This window comes from Gadus morhua, chromosome 19 (genome assembly GCF_902167405.1).
Source record: "Gadus morhua chromosome 19, gadMor3.0, whole genome shotgun sequence".
Classification (NCBI taxonomy): Eukaryota; Metazoa; Chordata; class Actinopteri; order Gadiformes; family Gadidae; genus Gadus; species Gadus morhua.
In genome coordinates this window covers 8,588,883-8,615,838 of record NC_044066.1, presented here as the reverse complement: position 1 = coordinate 8,615,838, position 26,956 = coordinate 8,588,883, and the positions used below count along the sequence as shown (strand labels likewise).

General features: G+C 47.0%; 1 protein-coding gene across 1 annotated transcript; it reads right to left on the bottom strand.

Moving 5' to 3' along the window:
* Positions 1–1,448: 1,448 nt before the first annotated feature.
* On the bottom strand, positions 1,449–21,175 carry prag1 (PEAK1 related, kinase-activating pseudokinase 1). Its single transcript, XM_030341569.1, has 6 exons — positions 20,920–21,175; positions 16,970–17,377; positions 14,856–16,615; positions 7,895–8,052; positions 5,717–6,582; positions 1,449–4,333 (listed from the first exon to the last, which is right to left on the bottom strand). Exons 2-6 carry the CDS (start codon positions 17,252–17,254, stop codon positions 3,212–3,214), a joined length of 4,191 nt encoding a protein of 1,396 aa, XP_030197429.1. The 5' UTR covers positions 17,255–17,377; positions 20,920–21,175; the 3' UTR covers positions 1,449–3,211.
* Positions 21,176–26,956: the final 5,781 nt, after the last annotated feature.

The following is a 26,956-nucleotide window of genomic DNA, read 5'->3' as shown; positions in this document are numbered from 1 at the left end:
TGTGCAGGCCCGCGTTCAATCAAAAGAGAAACAGAAAATGTTTCTCGAGTGACTGACTTCGTGTTATTCCCAGGAATGCCATTTTATTGGTCAAACCGCCACCATGGCAACAAGGCTCCACCTATGATGGGACAGAAATCCAGTGGTTTTGGAGCAATGATGTGAAGCAGAAAGTTAGACGGGAGGAGTCAGTGCTCCCCCCACTCCACACAGACACAACCACAACCACCCTGTCTGTATCATTACCGGGGCTGGGCAACCTGCAAAACGTATTACCGTGATAATTATGGGGAATACTTTACAGGATTCCAATAAATATCATGATGTGCTGTTGATTTCCAAATGCATTGTAAATGGTCTCACTGAGGGTCATTGAAGTATAAAAAAAACACCCTCAAATTTGATCATTTTAAGTGCATATATTGTCATTGTAATCAATGTGGACTAAGACTGGGTATCAAGATAAGTCGATAATCTTCATTCCATGACAATAAGTTATATATTCAAAGACGATAAACAATAATAATGAATTGCACAGCCCATTTACTAGTTGATATCTTCCAAGTCTTACTTTCTTTTTATTACGCACAAAACCCATATTTGCTAGGAAAAAAGGTCAACCAAAATAAATAGATAACCTACAGGTTTTGTATGTTTGGCACAAAATATGCACATTTGTTAAACTGAAGCCTTTTCCCCCCCAAAGGATTACCAATGCTGCCTGAAGCAGGTGATTCTGGTGTTGTTGGCTCTTAAAGGGTTTGCAATGTAATCAAAGATGGGGTATAGATAAGAAAACACGGAAGCAAAACATGAAGGGCATGGATCTGGTCTATGTCTTCTGAGAGTAAAATCTATTCAGTTTATTGATACCCCACAAGGGACCGGGCTAATCGGTTGCATTTATATTCCCAATAAGTGGTAACTAACTCATGAAGTTAAAATTTGTAACTGCTGAAGCACATCACGTATTGATCTATGAACCGAATCATTAGGAAAAATAAGTCATTGTTTAGATCAGTAGCTTATCAGTTTCATGTAAGAATCACGATTGCCATCTTCTTCCAAACTTCCAAAAATCAATTAGATTGATTTCTATTTATGTTTTCCCTCCTTTGTGTTAAACACACATTTGTGTGTTTACATTACTCAATCAGTTGACAAATGTATACAAATGAAAAAAATATATGTAAATATCTTAAACACACTTTACTCTGCTTTCATGCTATAACTTACCGGACCACCTTCCTGAGCACTGAGCGAGCTGAAATAGGTCCTGAAATCAGCACCCCTACTGAACCGAGAATCGCTGCCAATCGAGAATACATTTTGAATCAAATCGTGACCCCAGGAATCGCAATTGAATTGAATCGGGAGCTACTGATATATTCCCAACTCTTGTTATCAGTATGGTATCGTATTCGCCAACAAACACATAAACACGGATGTAATTGTGAGAAAATATATGCAGTTTATTGATGATGGTGAGGCCCAACCAATTACATGTCCTCATGTACTGAATGGCACAACGGCATGTCATTTCAACACAACATACGCCATGAAAACCCAGCATGAGGACTTTATTTAGTTTTTACAATTGTGGCAGCACAAGACTTTGTTCTTTAATTAATGAATTAATGAATTAAGTAATACTTCTAGCGAGCCAATCGTAGGCGAGGGAGCCAAGAGTGACAAAGATAACTGCCCCGGACATCTGCTGCAGATCAGAAAGAAATATAAAACAAACAATACGTCAAGTTTTAACAAACAATGCTCCAGTGACTACTACAGGACAACAAATGATGTGTCATAAATATTAACAGTAACTGCTGCTACATCCACAGTTTTTTTCTTTTACTTTAAAGACCTGCTTGGGCTAACTCTTATTCAAATCATCTACAAATGTCTGTACAAAGTTCTGCCTTTTATTTCCAGAACACAGTGTGAAAGTCCAGTTTCACAAATATATATATCTGTCAAGAAAAGAAACGAATATAAACATGTACATATCGGTTTTGCAGTCACTGTAACATATACAGAGAACAAAAAGGCACTGGGACTCAAGTTATAAAAATGAACATAATGTATTTTCAGGACTGTAACCACACTGTCATCCTATGTACTAAGGACGCAAATATTGTTTTAGCAAATCAAATATTGAATGGGATTGGGCTATTATTTTGACATTGACATCTGACATGTTTTTCCGAATTAATCAGACTTTTATTCATTGCAAGGAAGTGACCAGTAATTGTCAAGCAGTTTTGTGAACTTTCACTTCCGCTGACCTTGTGTAGTTTGCTGTTTATCTGCTTGATGTGCCTGAAAAAAGTAAAGTACGGTTCTATCAGACAACTGAATATCTTACCGTAATAAAACATTTTAAATAATAAGAAATCTTTAGCTGAGCTGGATAGTGTGTTAAAAAATCGAATAGGTAAAATGTTACATGTTATAACGTTGGGTTGGTGGTGACATACGGTTGCTAGTTGATGAATACGATTACAGTGTCCGGGATTCTGACCAAACGGTTGTTGGCCTGACTACTACGGCTCCATATGGCAACACTCAATTAGACGTGTTCTTTTCAACGTTTTAACGGCCGAGTCTTTCACTCAACGGCTGCGCCACACACACACACACACACACACACAGACACACTCATACACACACACGCACGCACGCGCACACACACACACACACACACACACACACACACACACACACACACACACACACACACACACACACACACACACACACACACACACACACACACACACACACACGTACACGCACACGCACACACAGGCCTTGTGTCTTTAGTCCACATGGTGAGTGTTAGCCAGCCCAGTTAGTCCAGTGAAACCAAGCAATATACAGAGTACGACTATATAAGGGCGTATGTATGGCGGACAGGGATGGCGGAAGCGGGCTGTCATGCATGTAGCATTAGCATTAGCATGTGCAGGCAGGTTCACATTATTTTTGATGACGTCCAGTGTCTTTCTTTGTTTCGCTTTTCTTTTGCGTTTCCGGACAACAAAAGAACCCTCAAAAGTCTGAAGAACGAATCCACAAATTGGGGCCGTCATTGGTCTCTCCGTCTCCCTTCACCCAACCGGAGGGTCAAGGGTCTCCCTCTCTCCACCCCACCTCGGCTGGTGTGTGTGTGTGCGTGGGTACGTGAGTGACAGAGGGAGCCAGGGCTTCACTTGAGGCAGTAGAGCAGCTCGGCCGTGTGGCACAGCGACAGCGGATGGGCCGAGGAGAAGTACTGGCAGCACAGCCAGTCCTCCAGCTCGGCGTTCCTCTCGGGCTCCAGCGAGCGCTCGGCGAACTTCATCATGAGCAGCGCCCGCTTCACGTCCAGCCAGTTGAGGAGGCCCTCGTGGCGGGCCCCGTCCCCCACCACCCCCCCGCCGCCCCCGGGCCGGGGCCTCTCCCAGGGCTGCTCCATCAGGTCCCGTCGCGGGCCCCAGAGCAGGCTCTGCAGCACGCGCTTGGCCTCCTGGATGTGGATGCGCTTGATGGGGTCGGGCTGCAGCAGCAGCTGGGCCAGCCGGTGGAGGCCGGCCGAGTACAGCGACAGCGTGGGGATGGGCGGCAGGTCGTGGCAGCGGTAGTCCTGCTCCTTCAGCGCCGGGCTCACCTCGAAGGGGTTGGCCTGGTGCAGCAGCTCGTAGATCAGGATGCCCGTCTGGAACTCGTCGAACTTGCGGTACTGCGCCGCCGACACGATCTCGGGCGCCAGGCGCGCGTGGTCCCGCTTGAGGCGCGGGTCGGCGCTGGCCGACGCCGCGTCCTCGGCCGACCGCCGCTTGGCCTTGGCGAAGTTGCTGATGAGGAGGCGGGGGAGGTGGCGCTGGCTGTCCGCCGGCGGCGAGGTCCCGTCGCTGGCCGCGCCCTCGCCGGGCGGCGGCTGGCGGTGGTGCGGCACCAGCAGCAGGTTCTCCAGGCAGAGGTCGCGGTGCGTGACCCCGCTCTCCTTCAGGTGCTCCAGGCCGTTGCAGAGCTGCAGCAGCAGGAAGCACACGCGGCGCTCGTAGGCCTCGGGCTGCGCCCGGTGGAACGCCTCCCACTCCCGCGCAAAGTCGGCGGCGCTCTGGCGGGGCACCTCGCGGGTGATGACCACCACCCGCTCCGGGTCGGCCTGCTGCTGCTGCTGCTGCTGGGGGCCCGGGGCCTCGTCGGCGGGCAGCATGCTCTGGGGCACGCAGGCGTTGAAGTGGCCGCAGTCCTGCTGCACGTTGAAGTGGGAGGGCACGCTCTGCTGCACCGACAGGCCGTACAGGGGGGCCTGCCGCGCCTCCGCCGACGGGCCCTTGCAGATCTGCAGACGGAGAGCAGGGGGGGGGGGGGGGGGGGGTCGTCAACAGGGCAGGTTCAATGCATACTAGGCCCGTTGAGAGGAAAGGGCTCCGAAGGTAGAAAGCTGTTTCAATTCTCCTTCTTTTTGCTGTTCTTTTTACTGTTTCACAAGTCAAATCTAGTTTGATTTCTAGTCTGTTATTTGAACTCTCTCTCACGGCTCAAATCAAATGTCTATTCTGCATTTGCATGTCACACTATTACAAAAGATCCCACCAGTGGATTCGGCATTTGCCGAGGATAAATAGTGTTGTTTGATGTTTATTGTCTTAACATGAAGATCGGTAGTCGAGCTCCACAGAGCACGGCCACGTTTCATGTTAGTACTATGTTTGGATTTTAGGCAGACAGTAAAGATGAAGCTGGATACGAGTGTGTCTGGTAGGTTAGATGTGGAGGTGTGTTTGTGTGTGTGTCTGTGTGTGTGTAGTCCATGACAACAGGAGAGAGGGGGTATTACTATAAATCCTGCCTGGCATGTTGAGATTAATGGTTTGAGAGACATAAAGGAAGAGTCTGGGCACACACACACACACACACACACACTAACACACACACACACACACACACACACACACACACACACACACACACACACACACACACACACACACACCAAACATACACACACACACAAATGGCTACTGCTAATGACTAAAGGACAAAGGTCACAGCACACCCTATTTGTGTTGGTTTTCTCTCGCCCTGGGGGGTTGCGTAATGGTGGGCCCTGAGCAACTTTCCTCCAACAGCATGTACGACCTGTAGGCTGCTGCTCTTAACTGACTGCTGCAGAGGCAGTCACAGCGCTGGTTAAATGTCTTAAGCCCATAACATCAATCTATCCACAGCCTTGATAGGCGGGCTACACACGCACGCACGCACGCGCACGCACGCACGCACACACACACACACACACACAAACACACACACACACACACACACACACACACACACACACACACACACACACACACACACACACACACACACAGACACACACACACACAGACACACAGGCCTCAGGGATCAAATCAGATCCATCAGACCTTAGACAAGCAGATTAAACATAATAGTTCAATAAAGCACTAATAACTATGTCCCCTTAGGGAGCAGTGTTTACCATTTCATGGTTTCAGCTGACTTCTTCTGTTTTTGAAATTCAGTATTGCAAGAGAGTACCTTTTTAGAGACATATACATCAAGAGAAATAGGGCACCTTCATCCCCCCCCCCCCCCCCCTAAATGAATGCACTACGCTGCAGTACAGACGGACATAAGGGCCCATTTGATCCCCACTCAGCCTCAATAACGAGGGTTGGCCCTAGCGGTCCCCCAGGCGTACCTTGACGGCGTAGAGGTTGCTGGTGTCGGAGGCGCAGGCGGCCGAGTAGTACACGGCGTCCCCCGAGCTGCAGCTGGGCCGGTTGCAGGTCAGCTTGAACAGCGACCAGTTGCTCTCGTCGAAGCGCAGCGGGCTGCGCTGCGAGCGCGTGAAGTGGTCCTCGCACTTGAGCGCCAGCCGCCGCAGCGACTCGGCGTAGAGCCCCCCCAGCTTGGAGTACACCCCCTCCCTGCTGTCCATGTTGCTCAGCAGGGTCTGCAGCTGCATGCAGGAGCCCGCCGCGGGGCCCGCCTCCGGGGCCGACGGCGGGGCCGTGCTGAGCTGCGGCGACGAGGAGCAGGTGACGCTGCCCCGAGGGTGGACCCCCAAGCGGCCGCCGCCCACGCCCCTACCGCCGCCGCCGCCGCCGGCCAGGCCGCGAGCCTTGAGCGGGGGCGGGGGCTCGTCCAGGGTCCTGGAGCGGGAGGTCCGGGCGGAGGGGGCAGCGGCGTGGCAGCGCTCCAGGGACTCGCTGGAGGAGAACAGCAAGGGGCCCCGCGGGTCCAGGGGGCTGGAGGGCAGACTGGACCGGGAGACGGAGCCCGGGGGCCCCGTGGGGCCCAGGGCGCCGGGGTCGGCGGCCGACTGGCACACGTTGGTCTCGGAGCCGGTGAACGGTAGCCGCGGATACGCCCGGACGAAGGGCTTGCCGCCGGCGCTGTCCGGCGCCGAGACGGTGCGGTTGACCAGCTTCTTCTCGGGAAGCGGCGGGGGCGTGTTGTGGGCGAAGCTGAAGGGGGGGTCCGGCTGGGGGGAGCCCGGGTTGGAGGCCAGCGGGCTCCGGGCGAAGGGGGAGGAGCAGGTCCTCCTGGAGAGGTCCCGGGAACCTGGGGAACGCAGAGAGAGACGTCAGTGACGTGGGAAAAGAATTGGTTCATCGGACTAAAGTTTTTGCGTTTCTTCGATTTTTGGGCTTTCATGAATTGATTCATTCAGCGGTCATACATAGAAGTAGAGTGAGAGAGTCAAGAACGGTGACACGTCGTGGACCCTGACCCTATTTTTTCTTCTGCCTATATGGGTGGCCTATACCTGAAAGTGGCTGAGAAAGTTGTTGTTTTTTCCCCGCTGATTATTACAACTATCGTGTTCCAACCTATGAGTTTCCTCAACCTCAAGGTCTGGATTCCAGGGTGGCATACAGAACGACTCCTGTTCAAGTGCCGCAGAGTAGTGAGTGAAAGGCCGGGGTTTGGGGAGTCCACGTGGATGGGGGATGCACGCAGGGATAATTGCGTGCTATCGCCGAAAATAAGCGCTTTCGTGGCACGGGCGGAGACTAAATAAAATGATTCACAGTAGGATTAAGCCACGCTCTTTGCTCATTATCGGACTCCATAATTATCTCCTAAAAAACGACATTCCCGAAGAAGTGTTCGCAATTAAAAAGAAAATGCTAGAGGCACGAACTCGAGTTAAAGATGATGTTCCTGATGTAATTTACTTCAGACAGTTATGGTACTGTATACGTAACCTCCTTAAAATGTAATTTAACCATAGGAACGGATTTCAAACTAATTCACGATGGATCTTTGAAAAGCAACAAACAAAAGGGATTTGTCAGAAACTGTCAAGCAGTTCACTATTTTAGACACAGAGACATCAAAAGAGGAAGAGAAGAGAGACGCACCTCTGCTTGACACAAAATCTCCTTCCTCTTTCAAATGACTCTTCTAAAAAACTTCCAAATCAGGAAAACTAAAACTCAGACTGACAACCAAAATTGGGTTCAGCCATGTTCCAGATGCTAATAATAGCGGGTCCAAAAGTATAAATAAGCCTCAGTGTGATTCTACTGGCACAGTGAATGTTGAGGGACTGTAGAGAGAGAGAGAGAGAGGTTTCAAATCATGTAAAATCTTAATTTGCTGTGCAGCCACCTATTAGTAAGCATAGAGTACTACGTAAGTACATAGCACTACCCTAAACACAAACGTCCTCGTATTTTTAAACCACTCCTTATCTCCTCTCCTTCCTGTAATACCTCTCTTCAGTTGACCAAGAATAACCATCCCTTTCTGCACTCATGCATGCTGCTCATGTCCCCGACTGTCCTCAAACAATCTCATGCTCCACATCATCACCACCACCCCCACCACCACCCCCACCACCACCCCCCCCATCATCAGCAGTACCCACCCGCGGCGTCCCCGGCCAGGCTGTCGGTGGAGGCGGAGGGCAGCGTGGGGCTGCCCAGCCCTCCTCTTAACGACTGGGTGAGGCTCTCCACGGACCCGGGCTGGCTGCTGGCGGAGCGCTCCAGCTCCATGCTGCTGCCACTCAGACGCCCACAAACCCTGCAGAGGGGAGAGAGAGAGAGAGCCGGGGTCAGCCAATGGTTAGGAGATGGCGTCCACCGTTTGGTCACAGGGACGCGGCTCCAATAGTGAATGCGTTGGAGTAATCCGTCGGTTTTTTCTTCCCGTTGTAGATTGGTAGCACAAACACCAACGACGATAATACCAGGCATTAATAGTGCAAACAACAACATTGATAATACCAGGCATTAATGCTTGATCCCCTGATTTGGGTGCTTGTGATTTGCTGATTGAATTGGTTGGATGTTGTTGGATTAGCTTGCTCTAATTTGTTCAATTTTTTTTGTCGTTGGGGTTTTCAATGCATGTGTGTGTTGTTTGCAGAATCTTGTCCATTCGCACTGAGTGATGTCTTGAGAGAGAGAGAGAGAGAGAGAGAGAGAGAGAGAGAGAGAGAGAGAGAGAGAGAGAGAGGTTAGATGACAACCGCATTAAGTCAATGTAATCAGTTAGTCGAGGGTAATGAGAAAACAATATGTACACTGAAATTATTTACAGCCATCTGCTTGCACCAAAAGACAGCTTTGTCTTCTGGTGTCACAGGGCAGATGGATTATTGCGCAATGTGGGATAGCCCTCCAAACAAAACAGAAATGTAAGCAAACCGGTCCAACACGTACATCAACTCATCGCAATTTAGCTGATTTGATTGTTTTGTTTTCATGGCTTCTATCCGTACGAGTGCAATCCTATATGGAATTAAAGGTTGTGCAGGTAAGATTCGAGAGTTGTGAAGAGAGAGAGCCTCAAATAGCTCCCTCGCTGCTTTTCTCACTCATTGAAAGGTGTTACATTTCACGCAACTTTGATTGAAAAGCAAGATTTCTCTGAACCAATCAGAGGAGAGAGGTCTGATTGGTCAGAAATTACCCTGGGAGCCATCTAAAACCTAATTGTCTCATGCAGAGGCGACGCAGACAACTCTAAACAGATATTCTCAAAGCGCTATTCACTCACTAACAGCTGGCTGATTGTTGTGCAATTTTTAACAAATAACATCTTAAATCTTACCTACAGCACCTCTTAAGAGACAGTATAGAGGAGATACTATATGGGAGCTAGTCACTTTGAATGGTTGATTAATCTCCATTCTCTCAATTTGCTCTTCCTGTAGTTTAAAACAGTAAACACAGTATACCCTGCATGCGAACCTCAACAGACTTAAAGCCCTCCATAAATAAAGGCTGATCATGTGGGTGGATGACAAGGGCGTGATTCAGAATCCATCAGATAGGTGGATGTGATCCCTGTACTTTTCCCCCTGGCCCATCCGCCCTAAGCCAGGAACAATGCGGTGTGTTGTCTCTGGTCTTATCGGGCCGGTGTTAAGGAAATGCCACAAAGTTATCTACCTGAAGAAGTCTTTTGGTCTGGGCTAATGCCAAGGCGACATGCCCAGAATATTCTGCCTAAATAACCACGCTCAAGGTAATCAATTAAAAAGGCGTATTGTTCATAGGATTGGTTACAGGTGAACTTGGCTCCTATTATTCCACCTCTTTTTCATAAGTAATCAAGCAATCATCAAGCCTATATCTTCATTACCAACATAAATTAGCATAACAAAGAGACAGCTAGAGATGGGAAAACATAGGGAAAGAAAGGGAAAGACAGTAGATCAAGGTCTTAATGCTCTTTGAGCTTTCAGGATACTCTATAGCAGTAGACAATGGCAGAATAATGAAAGACAGCGCAAATGGAGATTCAGGGGTGAAATGGTAATTCAACAGTATGACAGTAGCTGTGTGTGTGTGTGCGTTTGTGTGTGTATGCATGTGTGTGCATGTGCATGAGTCTGTGTGTGTGCGCTCGCGTAAGTGTAAGCTTGTTTGTGTGTGTGTGTGTTAGTGTGTGTGCGAGTGTGCACGTGCGTTTGTGTGGGGTTTTAGTCTATTTCCTGCAGATTTTCCTTGGAAATATTAGATTGGTTTCCCCCTGCTTTTCTCTTGATTTAATACCGTAATAGCGCTCTCCTGAACTGTGATCTAATGGGACGCCTGCACGGATTGTGTGTGCATGCATGGTGTTGCTCACCCCTCTAAAATGCGTAAGATATTAAATGATAGATGACAGGATCAGGCAGTGCACTGCATTGCATTGCATTGTGGGTCAATCCAACGCATGCATGCTGACACGAGAGGCCCGCCGGGCAGAATGTGCTGTGCTATAATGTTGTGTTTTTCATGCACAGAGTATGCATTACAAAATCATAGCTAGAAGCCTATTTAGACCCAGGCTGGCCCAATGGGTGGTGTATAATATTGCTAATAACAAACCCGAAACCACGGTTTGCTCTGGCCCTCGCAGAACGTAAACAAGCACGCCGGCATTTTGTGTGGACACATGCTATTATGGTATGTGGTATTAATAAAGCGTGAGTGACAAGCGGTGGGGGAGGGGGGTGGATGCTTTAACGAGCTTGGGGATAGTTGTGTCACGGTGACTAAACTAAACGTAAGGTCAAGTTGCAGCAGTCTGGTGGGGCCTCGGAGACATTTTAGACAAACAAGTACACATCTATACTTTTTGGTATTTCAAATACACGCAAGCATAAGTACATATAATTAATATGAACTAAATCAATATTAATATTAACAATATTTACTTTTATGGCCATGGTATACATACTCTTGTATTTTTATTTGAGAGGGTTCTGCAAATACATTAGTTCTGAATAGGAATATGTGTATTAAAGTAGATACAATACCTCAGCAAATATGCTAACACTTCCCCTGCATTGGATTTAGCATGCATTTTCTAGATAAGAAATGCATATTAAATCCGCCATTCTAGGGGCTGCACGTTGTTAAATAGTGCAGAAAGCTTATTCATCAGCGGGGATGGAAACCACTCTTCCTGTTACTAGATAACATGTTTACTGCGTTATCTATAAAGCCATATACAACCCGGCTTTGAACTAATGTTTAACCAAAAGATACTGCATCTCAGGCCATGTGGTTGAATCCATTCATATAGAGAGGTCTACTTAAAAAAATACTATTTTATTATTTATTTAAAAATATGCAATGCGACTTATCACTTTACACTTGCAGACAGATAAACAGAGAGACGTTTCGATAAAGAAAGTTTGAACGAACCAAGCTATATAGAGAAAGAGAAAGGCACTTCAAAATAATAATAGAATAATAACAAAAATATTAGTCTCTCCAACTGCAAGATAACACTGAGTTATTAACAATTGGCCAGAGTGCACAGGATAGAAGGTAAAACTGACAAATGCACAAAAGAAAGGGTGAGTGATAAAAAAGAAAACGTTTAACCAGCTTCCTTGCATCAGCGTTACCGAACCCTTATCTCTTCAGCATACACCTTGACCCCACCTACCCATGCCAACTTCTCCACCTTTTAAAGAACTGGCCAGGAAAGTCTAGTATATTCTCACACCCACTAGGTCAAATGATGCAATTGCCAAGCAGAAATGACAGCCGCTATTGCTGCTTTAAGCTTTAATGCTCGATATCAAAAACATTGGCTGCATCTCAAACTACTTGCACTTTTGAAAAAGTTCAAGCTTGCCGTCACGCACCTACCTCACATCAGAGAGCATCGGAGGTTTCTGTGTGAGGCTGCTGGAAAGATTAACGCTCCCGATTCAGAAGCATTGGCTCATCGTCGCACCGGCGCGCGGTGTAGTAACACAACCCTGGCCTCGGCACTGGTCATAGGTGTATTTACAGTCCCTCTCAGCAGGAAAAGCTACGGGTGACTTTAACAGGGCACCGAATGAAAATGTATCTTAAGCATAGCACCGCAAAGAATAGAATGTGACTACCTGCTAGCGCACGGCTTTTAGTGCAGTTTTCCCCCCTCGGTCGGGCAGCAACAAGATGCTATCTGGGTTGTAGAAGGAGATCAGGTTGGCTTTGTGGGAGGGATAGGCGATTTAGTAGCAAGTCTTAGCACATCATTTAGCAGAGTGTCCAACTCGCTCTTTGTAAGGGCATGGGTGTTCTATGAATTCGAAATCTAGGGGTGGCAACGGAATATAAGCCCGGGACAGTTTGTCAGTTGCCCCGGGCAACAATCTGTTCCTTAGAGCGGCCACACCCCCCTCCGGGCATGCTTCCTTGACTGGCTGACACGCCTGTCTTGCAACACACACACACACACACATACAGACATGAATCACACACATCCACGCACGTACATTAATGCAGCATTCAACAAACACACATTCACACACCTATTTCAGTGGCAACGTATACCTTCAGGGTAATATACGGTAGCTCTGAAGCAGGCGAACCAGGATCAGATAGAGATGGAGAGCATTCCTCTGACTGATCCAACACTGTGATAGCATCATAGGAGGATGATCCTCCAAAACCAGCCATCTGTGGGTCCTTTAATGATTCAGCACGTCTAAATGCTTTCTAAAACTGGGTGGGTGAGTGCACAAGTACAGCAGGGCAGCTAGTCAATAATCATAACTATTAGATAAATATCTGTTTGTATCTTTTGAATTTATTTATAATTTATGATTGAAATACTTTTAATATGTATTTTGTATCTATTATTTATTGGTATATATTCTATCATATTATAGATATATAAATATTTTTTTGTTTACTTTCTTCATTCCCTATTAATCTATTAACCAATGTCCTCCAACATTTGAATTAAATACTGAAATTGAAGTAGCTGTCAATGTTAAGCCCTAGACCATGGTAGTCAATCCGACGCCTTAAACGTTGACGGTGACACGACCGTGTGTGCTTTTGTATTATTAATCCTCCACTACTTCCAAGCCTGCCTGTCTGTGTGTGTGCACTTGTTGATTAAACATAAAATAATATCATATCCCTCACTAAGGCGGCTGTGGACTGAGGAGACGTTCCCACGTGAATCTCCACTAAGTGTATTTTAATCAGACTGCTGAACACCAGCAATATTAAAGTGTGGAGCGAGACTTATCCCTGCTAGGATTAGCATGCACATTAAGCCCCCTGAAACATGAGTGCCCATAGGTGTTATTTCGCTACTGGCAGGCGGTGGGTATGGAGGTCGTTGCTGCCGCAGACACACTGCTGAGCTCAGATATCAACACACAACACGTCTGCAGAATCAATGTCGGAGAAGACTCGATCGTTTGCATTTTGCCGACGTTAAGACTTTTGTTTTTTAAGCTTTATTCTTTACTTTTCAGTCACCGGATCCTGCACTTCTGCTGAACAGTACTACTACTACTAATACTTATAGTACCATAACTAATACTTAATAATCAATATGTAATTTATACAATTCTTCAAGCACGTTTCATTGAAAGAAAACACTAAACACTAAACTTGAGCAAATACCATCTGAATAAAAGAGTCTCCATGCTTGTTCTATAAACTATATGAATGTCATGGGAACACAGCGTTTATGAGCAGCGTATGGTTATAAATAAGTCCGCAAAGCCCACAAAACGTACCGGCTCTACCCCACAGCCCTTAGGCATATAACCCAAAGCTTTATTTAGTGGCAGATCATTTTAATCCTCTAAGTGAAGTGTAACGCTATCCTCCGCAGGATGTATTGTTAGTCTAGTGTTGACGCAAAGTGTTTGTTTTGACTGTTAAAAATCAGTATTAACTCTAGTTGACGGCTGGAGGCCAGTGCTGCCAAGATAGGCATACTAAAACAACAGATAAGTCTACAATGACAACAATGCTAGCCAAGCATGAATTTTAGCACTAGGAAAAATGCATTCTCAGATAAAACAAATCTCAAACAGGCGATTGATCCAACGTGTGATATATTATAAATGGTTCAATGAGGAATCGAGCTATCAATTTAAACATGATTAATATTGGATTCACAAAAATAAACTCAAGACGACTCTATCAGTTGGAGAGAAACGCCGGCAGGACACAAAGAGGCTTCTGTCTTTGTGTGTCAATATCAGTGGGGCGTCGGGATGTCTTTTTTAACACTGCTCGTGTCTATTGTACAGCAGCCAAGACAAATGCACTGCAGCATGGCACTGTGGGGGTCCATTTAACCGACTTTTGTGTAAAAGACAACTGAAAATGTCACACTCCTACGTTGAAATAAACAGGCGATTCATTGGAGGAGCACCCTGGTACTGCCGCAAGGGTTTCCAATGGAGGCTGACGCAAAAACTGAATAAGACTGCTATGAAAGGAGAGGGCACAGTGGGGTTTGCATGGAATAAGGGTGGGGGGGGACACAGGCGTGTGTGTGTGTGTGTGTGTGTGTGTGTGTGTGTGTGTGTGTGTGTGTGTGTGTGTGTGTGTGTGTGTGTGTTACAACTCAATATACTATAAATCATCCATAAATATGTTTCACGACTAAAACCGAATGTGAATCAGCCAGCAATGACATTTTAGGAGTTGAAATTGGACCTGAATGTGCTTAAAGCTTTCGCATGCCGGTGTGAATAGAATGTGTGTAGAATGTTTTGTTCTATAATCTACCATTCACTTATGAAATGATTATACAAAGGCATGATATTCAAGTTCCTCATTACCCACTTAAATAGGAAATAGGAAAGGCTGAGATCAACAGGTGCCTAGTAAAACAGTAATGCATCTTGATGATTTAACTCAAATCCTCTTTGAGTTCTCATTACATAGCTTCTCACAGCAAACGAAACACTAAACCCCCCATTTAGAGCGCTTCCAAATAACTCCCCCATTAAAAAATACACCACATCAATCATTCCTTATTCCCCTATCAGATCTCACCCCGTAGGAAACCTCACCCTGGACTGTGGCAACAAGAGAGCGCCGTGCACCGAGAGAGGCTGTGAACCCTCCTACCTGTGGTGTTTCTTGGGCGGCGGCGGTGGCGGTGCTGTGTTGGACTCATGGCTGGCGGCCTTCTTCCCCACTCCCAGCAGCAGCTCCGTGGAGGCGGCGAGTAGCGATGCCTTGGCCAGCATGCTCCCAGTATGCCCCGCTTCCTCCCCTGCACCAGTGGCTTCCCGCTGGCCCTGACTGACTCCATTGTTGGGGGAGGTCGGCGGCTGGGCTGGGGCTGGGGCCGTGCCCGTTCCTATCACGGCCGGTGGGAGGTTTCCCTGGCTCCTCCAATCTCTCGCCTCCCTCCAGACGGCGGCAGTGTTGGCCATGCCGACCAGCCGGGAGGTGCTCGCCGACTTCACCGCCTCCCTCTTGGTGTCCCGATCTCTCCTCTCGCCTTCCTCCTCCTCCTCTTCCTCCACGATGCGGCAGTTCCAGGCGGAGCCGTGTTGGGTGAGCTTGTGCCGGCGGTCTGCCGCCCCGGCCCCACTGGGAGGACCTTCTTTGGGGGAGAGGAGGGACAGCGCCGGCAGGTCCGGCAGCGGGACCGGGGAGCAGGAGGACGGCGACAGGCTGGAGGCGCCCAGCTTAGGGGAGCGGATGTTCCTCTTGGGCGGAATAGGGGGGCTGGACTGAGGCTTGTGGTGCGGCAGCGGGGAGGCGTGGCCGCTGGGATCCACCGGGCTGTGGCCGGGGCTGGGCCAGCTAAAGGCGGGGCTGGCGGGGTCCTTGCGCGCCTTGGGGCTGAAGTGGCACTGTGTGCTGACGGCCGAGTCCGGGCTGGTCAGGAAGAAGGTCCGGTTGTTCTCCTCCGTGTGCGCCGCGACCACGCTGATGGTAGCCCGCTGGCCCTCGCCCGAAGGCGGCTCCGAGTGGGCCGACCTCTGGGCCTGGTTGTTTGGCTTGGCAGTGGTCTGAGCCTGTGTCCCGTTGCTCTGGTTCCTTCGCTTCTTCTTGGTGCTCTCGGCGTAGATGGGCTCTGCGTCCGTCGGTCCGTTGGGGGTGGCGGGAGATGATCGGGGGCTTGTTGGGGTGAGCGGGCTTTGGGGGTGCTCTGGACTCGAAATGCGCCCTCCTGGGGTCCTCTCCGGCCCCGGGAGGGAGTCGGTACTGCTGTAGTACGAACAAGAAGAATCGGAAACGCTGGCCGGTTCGGACACGGGCGGCGGGGAGTGGAAGGACGCTGGAGCATTGTGGGTAAAAGAGTCCAAGGTGAAGGCGGTGGAGGACGACGAGGGGGAAGTGCTGGATGGCTCTGCGGTAAGGGTCACGGGACTCACAGTGTTGACGCGGTGGTTAAGGACCGCGGCGGGGCTGGAAGGGAGGATCTCCGTGGAGGAGGGTACTCCTGCTGATGGGGATAAGGGTATTCCCGCTGACGGCCCACAGGGCTCCCGGCTAGCGGCCTTGCCCAGCCCCACCCCACCATTTCCTTTATAAGTGCTCTTGGTTGTCCTTGTGGTGGCGATGGAGGTGGTGGTGGTGGAGGAACTAAGTTGCCTAAAGGTTTCTGCGCTGCCGTTCTCCTTTAAAGTCCGCCCCGCCTCCTGGAAGACGAAGATGCTGCTGGTGTTGGAGTGTTTGGCCGCGGTGGACTGGCCCATGGGGGACATTGGCGCATGGGGAAGGGGGGTGTAGTAGTTGGTGCAGTCCGTCTTGGAGCCAGGGCTCTGGAGGAGAGCGGTGCGAAGGCCGTTGGCGCAGCCGTCGATGTAGAGCGGAGACAGGTCCAGGAGCTTCTTAAGGTCAAGACGCTCCACTGTGGACTTCTGGTTCTCCTAACACACACACACACACACCGGACACACAAACGTTTTAGAGAACAGAAACAATGACGAAGAACTGAAACAAACGATCCGATGCATTTCTAAATCGCAGGACATACATCCATTCAAATACTGCCCTGGGTCACCTCTTCACTGTAGTGAAACTATTTTCAATAAAGAACGTCGAAGGAATAAAACCCATCTACCAATGTCTCCAACTGGCCAATCAACCCTGGGATTTTGTTTTCTCTCCAAATCATTTCGGTTTCGAGTTCAAATAATCCAGCAGAGGATTCCGGTGAAAAAGTTAAACAGTGCAGTAATCAAGCTCAAATATAAAAACATCCACCCTCAACGTGTCCTCACCTGCCCGCCGTTCATGTTGACATCAGTCATGGCCTCGTTTGCGTCATTGGAGTTCATCATCATGGTAGGCTTGACGGCGATGGTGGGCTTGCTGTAGGGTGACGGAGAGGTGATGCCCGGTTCCTCATCACCACCTCCCAGGCCGGTCCTGGTCAGGCAGACCGCGGGCAGACCCCCGGCCGGGCCTCGAGCCGTGGACCGACAGTGGGCGCTGAACGGATGGAAGCAGTTCTTGCACGAGCCGGGTTTCCACACGTGTTCTGCAAAGTCACTGCAGGCGGACATGTTTGGTTCGATCCGAGGACGGTCAGAAGCGCCGGCTGAAAGCTCTGTGGGTGAAGGTCAGGGCTGACATGGCTGCTGACGTCGGCGGGTTGAAGTCGTGTGATTTGTCAAGTGGTTGTTGAGCTGTGTGATGTGTCACATGGGAGTTGGGGAAAGAACACAAGGGGATCAATTGTGATAAAAGAAATACAGAATCACAGATTTAATGTAGTTTAAATTGGATTAAGTAAATGGATTAAGTAAATTGTAATCACGTTACCATACACATATCTACAGCCACATCTTACACAAATGTAGTATAGCATCTTTGAAAAGGAATCAGAGATGGTCAGAGATATTAAGAGATAAAAGAGATAACAATTATAGAAGTGTAATGAAATTATTACAAAAACTTCAAATGAAAACCAAGCAAGAGGCAAACAGAATCAACATCCTTCCCTGTGTAAACCAGCAAGTACCCCCCCCCCCCAGTGATTTGAGCACAGTGGGCCTTTAACAACAACAACTAATCAAGTAGGGAGCGTTAGCAGGACTACAAGTGAAAGGGAAATTCGACAGACACTGATCCCCTGAAGACCTCGACAAATGCCTGTCATCTGCACGCTGAAACCTCAAACAGATTGCGTTCATCTTTCGACCTGTGTTTCGTTCCCATGGCATCCTAAATTAGAGGTTCTTGGGTTTCCGTCCAACCAAAGGCCCGCCGGGGTGAAGCGAGCGACATAAAGGGCCCTCAAGAATGTCCCCCCCCCCCCCCCCCACGGACACATTAGAAGATGTCTGAGTAGCCCTGAGCATCTGAAGAGGTCGGAATGCCAGGAATGTGTAAAGGCGGAAGACTCATTGGGGTGAATCTCACACTCATGAGACAAACTCCCCTCCCCTCCCCCCAGACCCTACTCGCCCCCCCCCCCCCCCCCCCCCCCCCCCCCCCCCGGCACACACATTGCACTGACATCTTTTTCATGCGTGTGCCCCCCCTCCCCTTCTCCTGCCTCTCACACACGAACACACGCTTTTCCTCTCGCCTCTGGAAGTCCTGTTCAACTGGTGTGACAGTGAGAAAGCCAACACCGGTTTCGGGGGGGATGTGAGTGTACCCCCTCCTTGCATCTCGGTGTCACGTCTACACGGTTCTAATGACCTAACGACAAGCTTTGAGAAGTAGGATGCACTGTCCCTACCGCCCATATAAGACTTGTTGTTCTGGAAGTTTCCTCAGAGAAACAAAAGACGTCTGAGCCAAACACTTAAAATCCTATCAATAAACACTTCTTTGTTTAATTGGTTTAATTGACAATATGGAACATAGATATAATATATATAATAGCTTTAAAGTCATTTTTATAGTATTTCAATATCCACACATATTCGGTAGATAAAAACCATAGTCGGGTTTTGAAGGGTTACCGTTTTTTAAGTTAAAAGGGTGAGAATGGTCAGGGATTCTCCCAAGATTATTTGCAACTTAGACCTTGAGTTTAACCACCACAGAGAGTAACGCAGGCCACCGGAATCGAGGTTTCCTGGGAGGAACGATAGTGCATGCTTACATTTGTTACCCTTTGTTCTTTCTGACTCAGTTTAGGTTTGGAAAGCACCCGGCCGGGCCGCGAGCTGTTTGTTTAACAGATACTGCAGAAACACAGGGAAACCGAGCCATGGTGCAATCCACATGATGGTGCATGAGTCATATATATGGCAGGCAACCGGTGACCCGAGACGGTTCAGATAGTTTGCTACATGACTAACTTCAGATGGTACACACTACACAGGGGCCTCCTTGGGTAAAACCAACTGACAGGAAAAGGCCGATGTATACCTTTGTTAGCCCTTCACAGCAGGGACTCGCTCAACAACAACAGACTGTGGCATCTGGGAGATGCATCTCAAGAGGTTTCGGTCACTTGAGTTTTCCAGAGTAGGCAGAAAAGCAAGAAGACGTGTCCGAAACAACACCACAGTTCAACTGGAGGTATTTGTGTGGGGGTTTGGACAGGTTCAGTTCAAGGTTTGAACTGAGTCCACCTAAACACCTAACGGCCACATTCCCCACACTGGCTACAGGTCGATGTCCAATATTTCTCACTTCCTCCCGTAGAAACCTGGCAGGTTGTAGCCCTGGTACAAATTCAAGTTCTGCCTTAAATAAATATTCACCGAACTATGGATTTTCTCAAGGGTGTGTGTTAGGGTTTTTTGACATGGATGTGCCACCTCATAGTTCATCCTATGGACATTTAACCAGGCAAGACACAATGAATATGTGACATTCCACTATGTGTTATAATATTACAACCATAAATCCCTTAATGCAGAAACATGATATCAATATATGCAGTATAATAACATTAGAATAGGCCTTTCATAGCTGCCATGAATATATCTGAGAAATCGCCATGGAGGAACTACAAACGAATCACAAGAACACTCTTTTTGGTTTGGTAAATAATTTAAATGCAAAGGATGAAGGAGTGTAAATCCCACTTGGCAAACGACCTTTATGATTCATAATACCTGAAATGCGCCGAACTAACCAAACGCCCCTTCACGTAGCACGGTGCTCCGAAACGTTTCACCTGCGGCTATGATAAACAGAGCTTCATTGACCCACCAACACTGGCTGGTGTAATTGGGGGTCTCCGAAAACAATCAATACAACTGACATGTAGGCCGATGGAGTAGAGAAAATACTATGTATTTGTACCAACATAGCCTGGACAGGATCTCCAATCCTGTCGCCACACATGTGCCAACGACTCCCTTAGCCCACAAGTCAGGAGGAATAAGGTGAGGAAGGGAAGGAGTCTCACCCGCATTACCGTTCCACCACCACTGTAAATATTATACTTACAGTAACAACACTGGGTGTCTAAGAAATCACTCTTATTGTGTGTGAGTAGCTCCATCACTCACACACACACACACACACACACACACACACACACACACACAAACACACACACACACACGCATACACGCACACACACACACACGCATACGCGCACGCACACACACACACACACACACACACACACACACACACACACACACACACACACACACACACACACACACACACACACACACACACACACACACACACACACACACAGTGTAGGCTATCCATTCATTTTCAAACGCCGAGATCAATCTGCGTCGCAGAGTTTAGGGTGAAAACGGTAAACTTGTTCACAAGCAAAATATGAACGAAGCCCAAAGCTTCCGAATCTTGTGTGTTTTTATGGTAACACGAGACCGGATCGGGACCTATTTTTCTGTATCCGATTACTAAATATTGGCCGTCCCTGCGGTTCGTATTGGTTTAGGAAGCTTTAGCCAATGGACGGCCGATGAGAAATAAATGTGAAATTATGAGAATCACACGTTTTTTGTATACAATGACTCCGTCAACAAATACCCAACACTATCTCTATCTCATTAAAATAACCATTCCTTTAAAGTCACTCGTTGCATTATTACAATGGTGACATGAAATACCCACACATACACCATACCCACACGCACGCACGCACGTACACACGCACACACACACGCACACACACACACACACACACACACACACACACACACACACACACACACACACACACACACACACACACACGCTCGCAAGGTTATTCTGGAGAATACACTGGGCTTACCTGCTCGTGCTCTCGCTTGCCTAGCAACACAGAACCAGTCCCAAAAAAAAACTCAACCCTAAACTGTTCTGTTTTAGGAGTGGATAAATCGAGGTAAATATCCCCCGTGTGTCTTCCACATACAGAAAATGACAGACCCTCGACTGTGAAGGTATGTGCGGGGTTTTAAGTCCAGACAGGCGGCGGATACTCCCCGTTCGTGCTGCTGCTGCTGCTGTCTCGCGGTGCAGAGGTGGACTGGTGTAGGAGCGGGCAGCGCGAGGGTGAATCTCCTGCAGCGCGCGGAATGAGGGAGGGGGGCGGAGCTCCCCAAACTAATACACTATCAACACCCCAATGGCAAGGAGCCATTTTCTGGGATTGTATCCTTTTGTTTAACCAACAAAACCCCTGTTGAGGATGCGTAAAGTTTGTTATTTCGCTTTTCTAATTTTAGACACGTGTTTCAGTCTAGACTGGAGTCTACAATGTTTGTTAAAATAAGCAAAGCAATACTAGGGGTTTGTCTACTTCTGCCTGTGCCTGCCCTCATCCTGCACTCATCCTGCACTAACCGTTATCAATTGATGACAGAAACTCGGTGTTCTCTGACAGGTAATTGATGCCGTATAGCATTAGTCATGCCTCGCTCAGATTAGATACAGCCTGCACTGGAATTGTATTCCTACTTCAGTCAATAGCATTGGAAGAAATACCCCTGTGTTGAACCACTACAAATCCACCTCTTTATATTGTGGTCCATTAACTGCTGACGTTACCTATGCTACCACCTGTTACCATAGCTACACATTGAATACATGGTACCATGGAGTACTGCTACATGGTACCATCCATACCATGCAGCAAGTACTACCTGCTACAAAGCACATAAAGGAGGAGTCTCAAACACACAATTTGGAGACACAACACACACGTTGTGTCATATGTGTAATATATGGATTTGTAGGCTACTGATTGGCCCATACATGCTAACGGTTACATCCCTTGAGACCACAATGCTATAAAGATCAATTCTATATTCCAATAAAGCGTGTATCTGAGTAAAGTAAATAATAATAATAATAATAATAATAATAATAATAATAATAATAATAATAATAATAATGGATTGAATTTATATAGCGCTTTTCTAGACACTCAAAGACGCTTTCACAGGAAAGGGGGAACCCCATAAACCACTAAATAACATCAATCAACATCTGCTGTGTTGGTATTGGACATTGGAAGTTAGTTCAAACGTGTAAAATCAGCCTTATAGGCTCCAATTTAATCGTTCAAGCCCTAAGATTATGTAGAAATGGCTAAAATAACAACAACCAAAACAGAAAACAACAGAAAGAGAACTTTGCACTTTCGATTCTGATTTTGGATTGTTGAGGTTCCTGGCAAAATTCCTATCAAATATAAAATACTATTAACAGGGAGGATGATGAGAAGGAGACTAGGTGAATGGAATGAATTGGTGAGACAACGTTGAGTATGTTCTGCTACTTCCTCTTATAATGTAATACGTAACAGTATGTCAGTCACTGACAGGAAGGTTCAGGCCATGCATGGCCAACCCAGCACAGGAATTACAAATGTTTTTATATAATGTTGTTAGCGTGAATTATAGAATGGTCGGGGAAATACAGCCTCACGTTGTGGTGTCCCTGGACACTGGTCAACACTGGTGAACTTGCAGTGGGTTGACATGAATATGTTTGTGTTTGTTCATGTGTGGAACAGCAAAGAGTGGGGGTTTGCAACTTCCAACTACAAAGTCAAGGCCAGCAGCAAATTCCTTTTCTCTGATAGCTGAAATGTTATCAACATTTAATAACAACAACCGAAATATTCTCCTTCATGACTGTCATGAAGACAAACATATAATTACACATTATTTGCTTTAGCATTGCGAGAGGAAGCTAAACCCAGAGCAGGTAAATAGTAAAACCTAATAAAACACAACCCTGCCCTCAACTATGCTCTACCGTGATGGAAACTCTGAGCCACCTTATCCCATTTTGTATCTATAATAATGTGTAGTTTTAATAACTAAAAAGGATTTATTTAATAACTTCAAAGTAAGCGCACCAAAGTGTTCAAGAGCTGTGCCAGCAATCGTGTCCTGTCTCTCTCACGTTGGTTGATGTGATTAATTATTGAGCGGGAGCTCATCTCGAATCTAACTCAGTAGAGAGAGAGAGAGAGAGGGAGCGGGCTGAATTTTAATGTTGGAGTAGAGACACGCTTCTTATCCCCTACTGTACAAGACGCCACCCAAGAGTGAGATGGTACCAGCGTACTCTTTGAGAACACACATTCTGTCACAATGACTTAGCACTTGCACCCAGCACTTATGAAAGTCCCCATAAAGTGGCGCAAATTAGTTTAGAACTTCTCATTCCAAATCTTGCCCTTTTTGGTTTCAGGCCCAGGCTCTCTTTCGTCTCCTCCCAGAAATTCTGCTGTCACGTGGTAGGACTGCTGGACCAGAGATTACATATCATTACACTACGTACTACATCCAATATCTTGACACAATGATCTGATTCAGGCCTTGGTGGAGTGTCTAAGAAGACAAGTGTCATAAGAGGATGGATAGTAAGAGGTTTTACGCTAAAACGTCAAACACACGTATAAACAACCCAGTTGTTTATACGCAGTAAAACATTGGCCTTCTCGTTGAAGGACATTTCTTAATTGTCGAGGCTTCTTTAAACATACAAACGAAAAAATTGTGTTTGCACAGTTTTTCATGCCAAAATCCCAAATTTAGGTAAATTACTTATTTAGTATCATCAGGGAATACATTAAATATAAAGCAATGCATTTCTCAAGTGCTGAGTCAGTAGGCCTATCAATCTTAATTTCATAGATCCCACCCAATTTCCTTAGAATCGCTTATAGCGCACTTATATTGCTAAACTGACTATTCCAGTTTGTTAATTTCTCTTGCTTCAACACGAACCAAACCTCCAATGTCCCTTATCACCCAGCTGCCATATTGGTTAGCTGGTTGGGTAAACCTTCCACAATCTTAGGAAACAATGAGGACTCAATAGATTAGTTTTAGTTCTGCGTTTCATTACCAGCCAAGGGAACTAACCTGTAATGGCTGATTTTCTGATGCGATGAACGTTTTCGTCTTTCATCATCTATTTTACACACACTTTGATCCTCGTGTTTCAGACAGATGTTACAGCACACACAAGGGAAGAAGACAAGGTAGGGAACACTTGCTATGGGCGTCAGATGGTTTCACGGATGTGGTGCCCCATGGAGAACTTCTAATTGGTCACACTGCATAATGTGCTTTTGAAAATGTGAGGGAGGTTCTTAAACATGTGTTAAACATACTTTCGAATGAACGGAACATCCTTAATCGTTAAGGAACCATTCTGTTTCAGCAAAGTGTCTTTAATTTCCTTGCTATTCATTAGTAATTATCCAAACTATAAAAATACAATGGGAAATGGAATGCATGCCCTCAATATGTTTGTTTGGACTTGAAAACAAACCGCGACATTGTGCTGCTCAGCTTTATACCTTTTATAGTCCCAGTCACCCCAGGAGGGCCCCTCGTGAAAGCATATCCCCTTACAACACCACCAAAAGGTTGGGTGCTCTTTCAGACAGGACTCCAGTGGGGGAGCGAGAATACCCTCAACGAGTCAGCCAGCCAAGGAGGCATCGCCAAGACTGAAGGGTGCCAAGGAAGGGGAACACACGGACCCACACAACCCACTTCATTTGAGAAAGAGAATAAGATAAGCTGTCCATTTGAGCATCTTGGAACCAAGTCGTTTCTGTGGCTTGTTGTTGTCAGCTCAGTCTGCGTTTTCACACTCGTAAAGTAAGCGCGATCGGTGCAGCTAAAAAGAGCGATGTGTAAAACCAACACTATTGGTGTTCAGTGCTTAAAGCGCTATTCATCCCAGCAGGTAGCTTCTCATAAAGTCTCTAGATTCAAAGGACTCTTGCATCCTGTAAATGTGGCTATGTTCATAGGAACTGGGCACCAAGCGTGTGTGTGTGTGTGTGTGTGTGTGTGTGTGTGTGTGTGTGTGTGTGTGTGTGTGTGTGAGTGTGTGGTTGTGTGTGTGTGTGTGTGTGTGTGTGTGTGTGTTTGTTTGTGTGTGTGTAGGAGGGATTTTCTCAGTGCAGCACACAAACTATTGTTCACAAACACTATATTTTTGGTGCGAGTGTATGTGTGTGTCTGTATATTTTTGGTGTGAGTGTGTGTGTGTGTGTGTGTGTTTGTGTGTGTGTGTGCGTGTGTGTGTGTGTGTGTGTGTGTGTGTGTGTGTGTGTGTGTGTGTGTGTGTGTGTGTGTGCGCGTGCGTGTGTGTGTGTGTGTGTGTGTGTGTGTGTGTGTGTGAAATAGCCTGGCCTGTGTGTGTATTCTTGGTGTGTATGTGTGTGTGTGAGTGTGTAATCATTTGGTTGGTCGGTGTGTGTGTGCGTGTGAGAACGCGAGCAGGGGAAAGGTGCTTGCTGCTGGTTTCTGTCTAGCTGGGTTGCCGTGGCGACTGTGTTTAAATAAAGGGGTTGGTGTGGTTTGGAATGTAGAGATAGCGCAAGGCAGAGCCGCACCTCCTGCACACACACACACACACAGACACACACACAGACACACACACACACACACACACACACACACACACACACACACACACACACACACACACACACACACACACACACACACACACACACTAACAGTGTTGAATACATAAACAGCACATTTATTGGAGTAGCCAAATATTCGCCCAGTCTTCTGTTTATCAATTGTGTGGTCAGTTGTCCAAAGCTTTGCGAGTATAGTTTCTGTGTTTGTGAACAATAGTTTGTGTGCTGTACTGTGAAAATTCCTCCTACACACACACAAACACACACACACACACACACACACACACACACACACACACACACACACACACACACACACACACATACACATACACACACACACACACACACACACACACACACACACACAAGCCCACCCTGTGTGTGACGTTGTTTCTCCACTCGTCTTCATGCAGAGCTCCTCTACCTGTCACTACAAGCTCAGGCCCCGGAGATTATGATGAAACGCACACAACACACACGGGGACGTTTGGTTTCATCACGCATTAGAAGAACGGTGAGCCGCATGCAGAGCCCAGGGGAGGAGGAATGAATTCCTCCGCAACTTAAGCCAGGCCCTGTTGACACTCATTACCCGGGATCACTCATAACTATCATCATCTCAGAATGCAAGGTAATGACCGCCTGTGTTATCACAGAGATGTGTTAATCCAGGGAGTTGTGATGTCCCGAAGACTATTGTTTGAAGATTCTGTATTGTTGTTGATTATTCAGTGGATGATGTCATGAGGGACAGATCGTTTAGAAGGAAATAAAACGAAAGAGACTCGTTATTTATATTTGTATTCATTGTTGATGAATACAATGGAGTGGTGTCAAATTTATAACAGTACGTTTTTAAAAGAGCATGCTGTAAATACAATAAAATAATAAACTAAGGAAAAAAAGTATTCAAATATATGCAAATTCGATTCTGATGAAATAATAACGAGGACAAATCCTTTGATCCCTGGCCAACTTGGCTAGAATACAGCACTACATGACTAAACCATAGCGCCTAACGGGACCAGCCACTGTGAGGAAGTGTCATGCCGACCGGAAGGGAGAAACCAGCTGGATGGGAGGGAGGGGGAATCATGTGACCTCACTGACCCCCCCCTACATCCACCAGCTTGTCACAAGATTTTGCCCCTGGTCTGCTTGAAAACTTAAAACACACAAACAAACACACAAAGACACGCACACATGGCTTCAACAAATGCTCTAACCCACAAACATGGAACCCCCCCCCACACACACATACATACGCCCCCCTGTTTATTGCATTAGCTTAACCTATGTAAATGTATAAAACACAAGTGTTCTTTTATCATTGTTATTGGCGCTCCTCTTTGCATCTGGAGTGTTTTGCCAGCGTTAGTGGTGCGCAGTCATAGAGCAGGCTGTTTTATTCATTCTA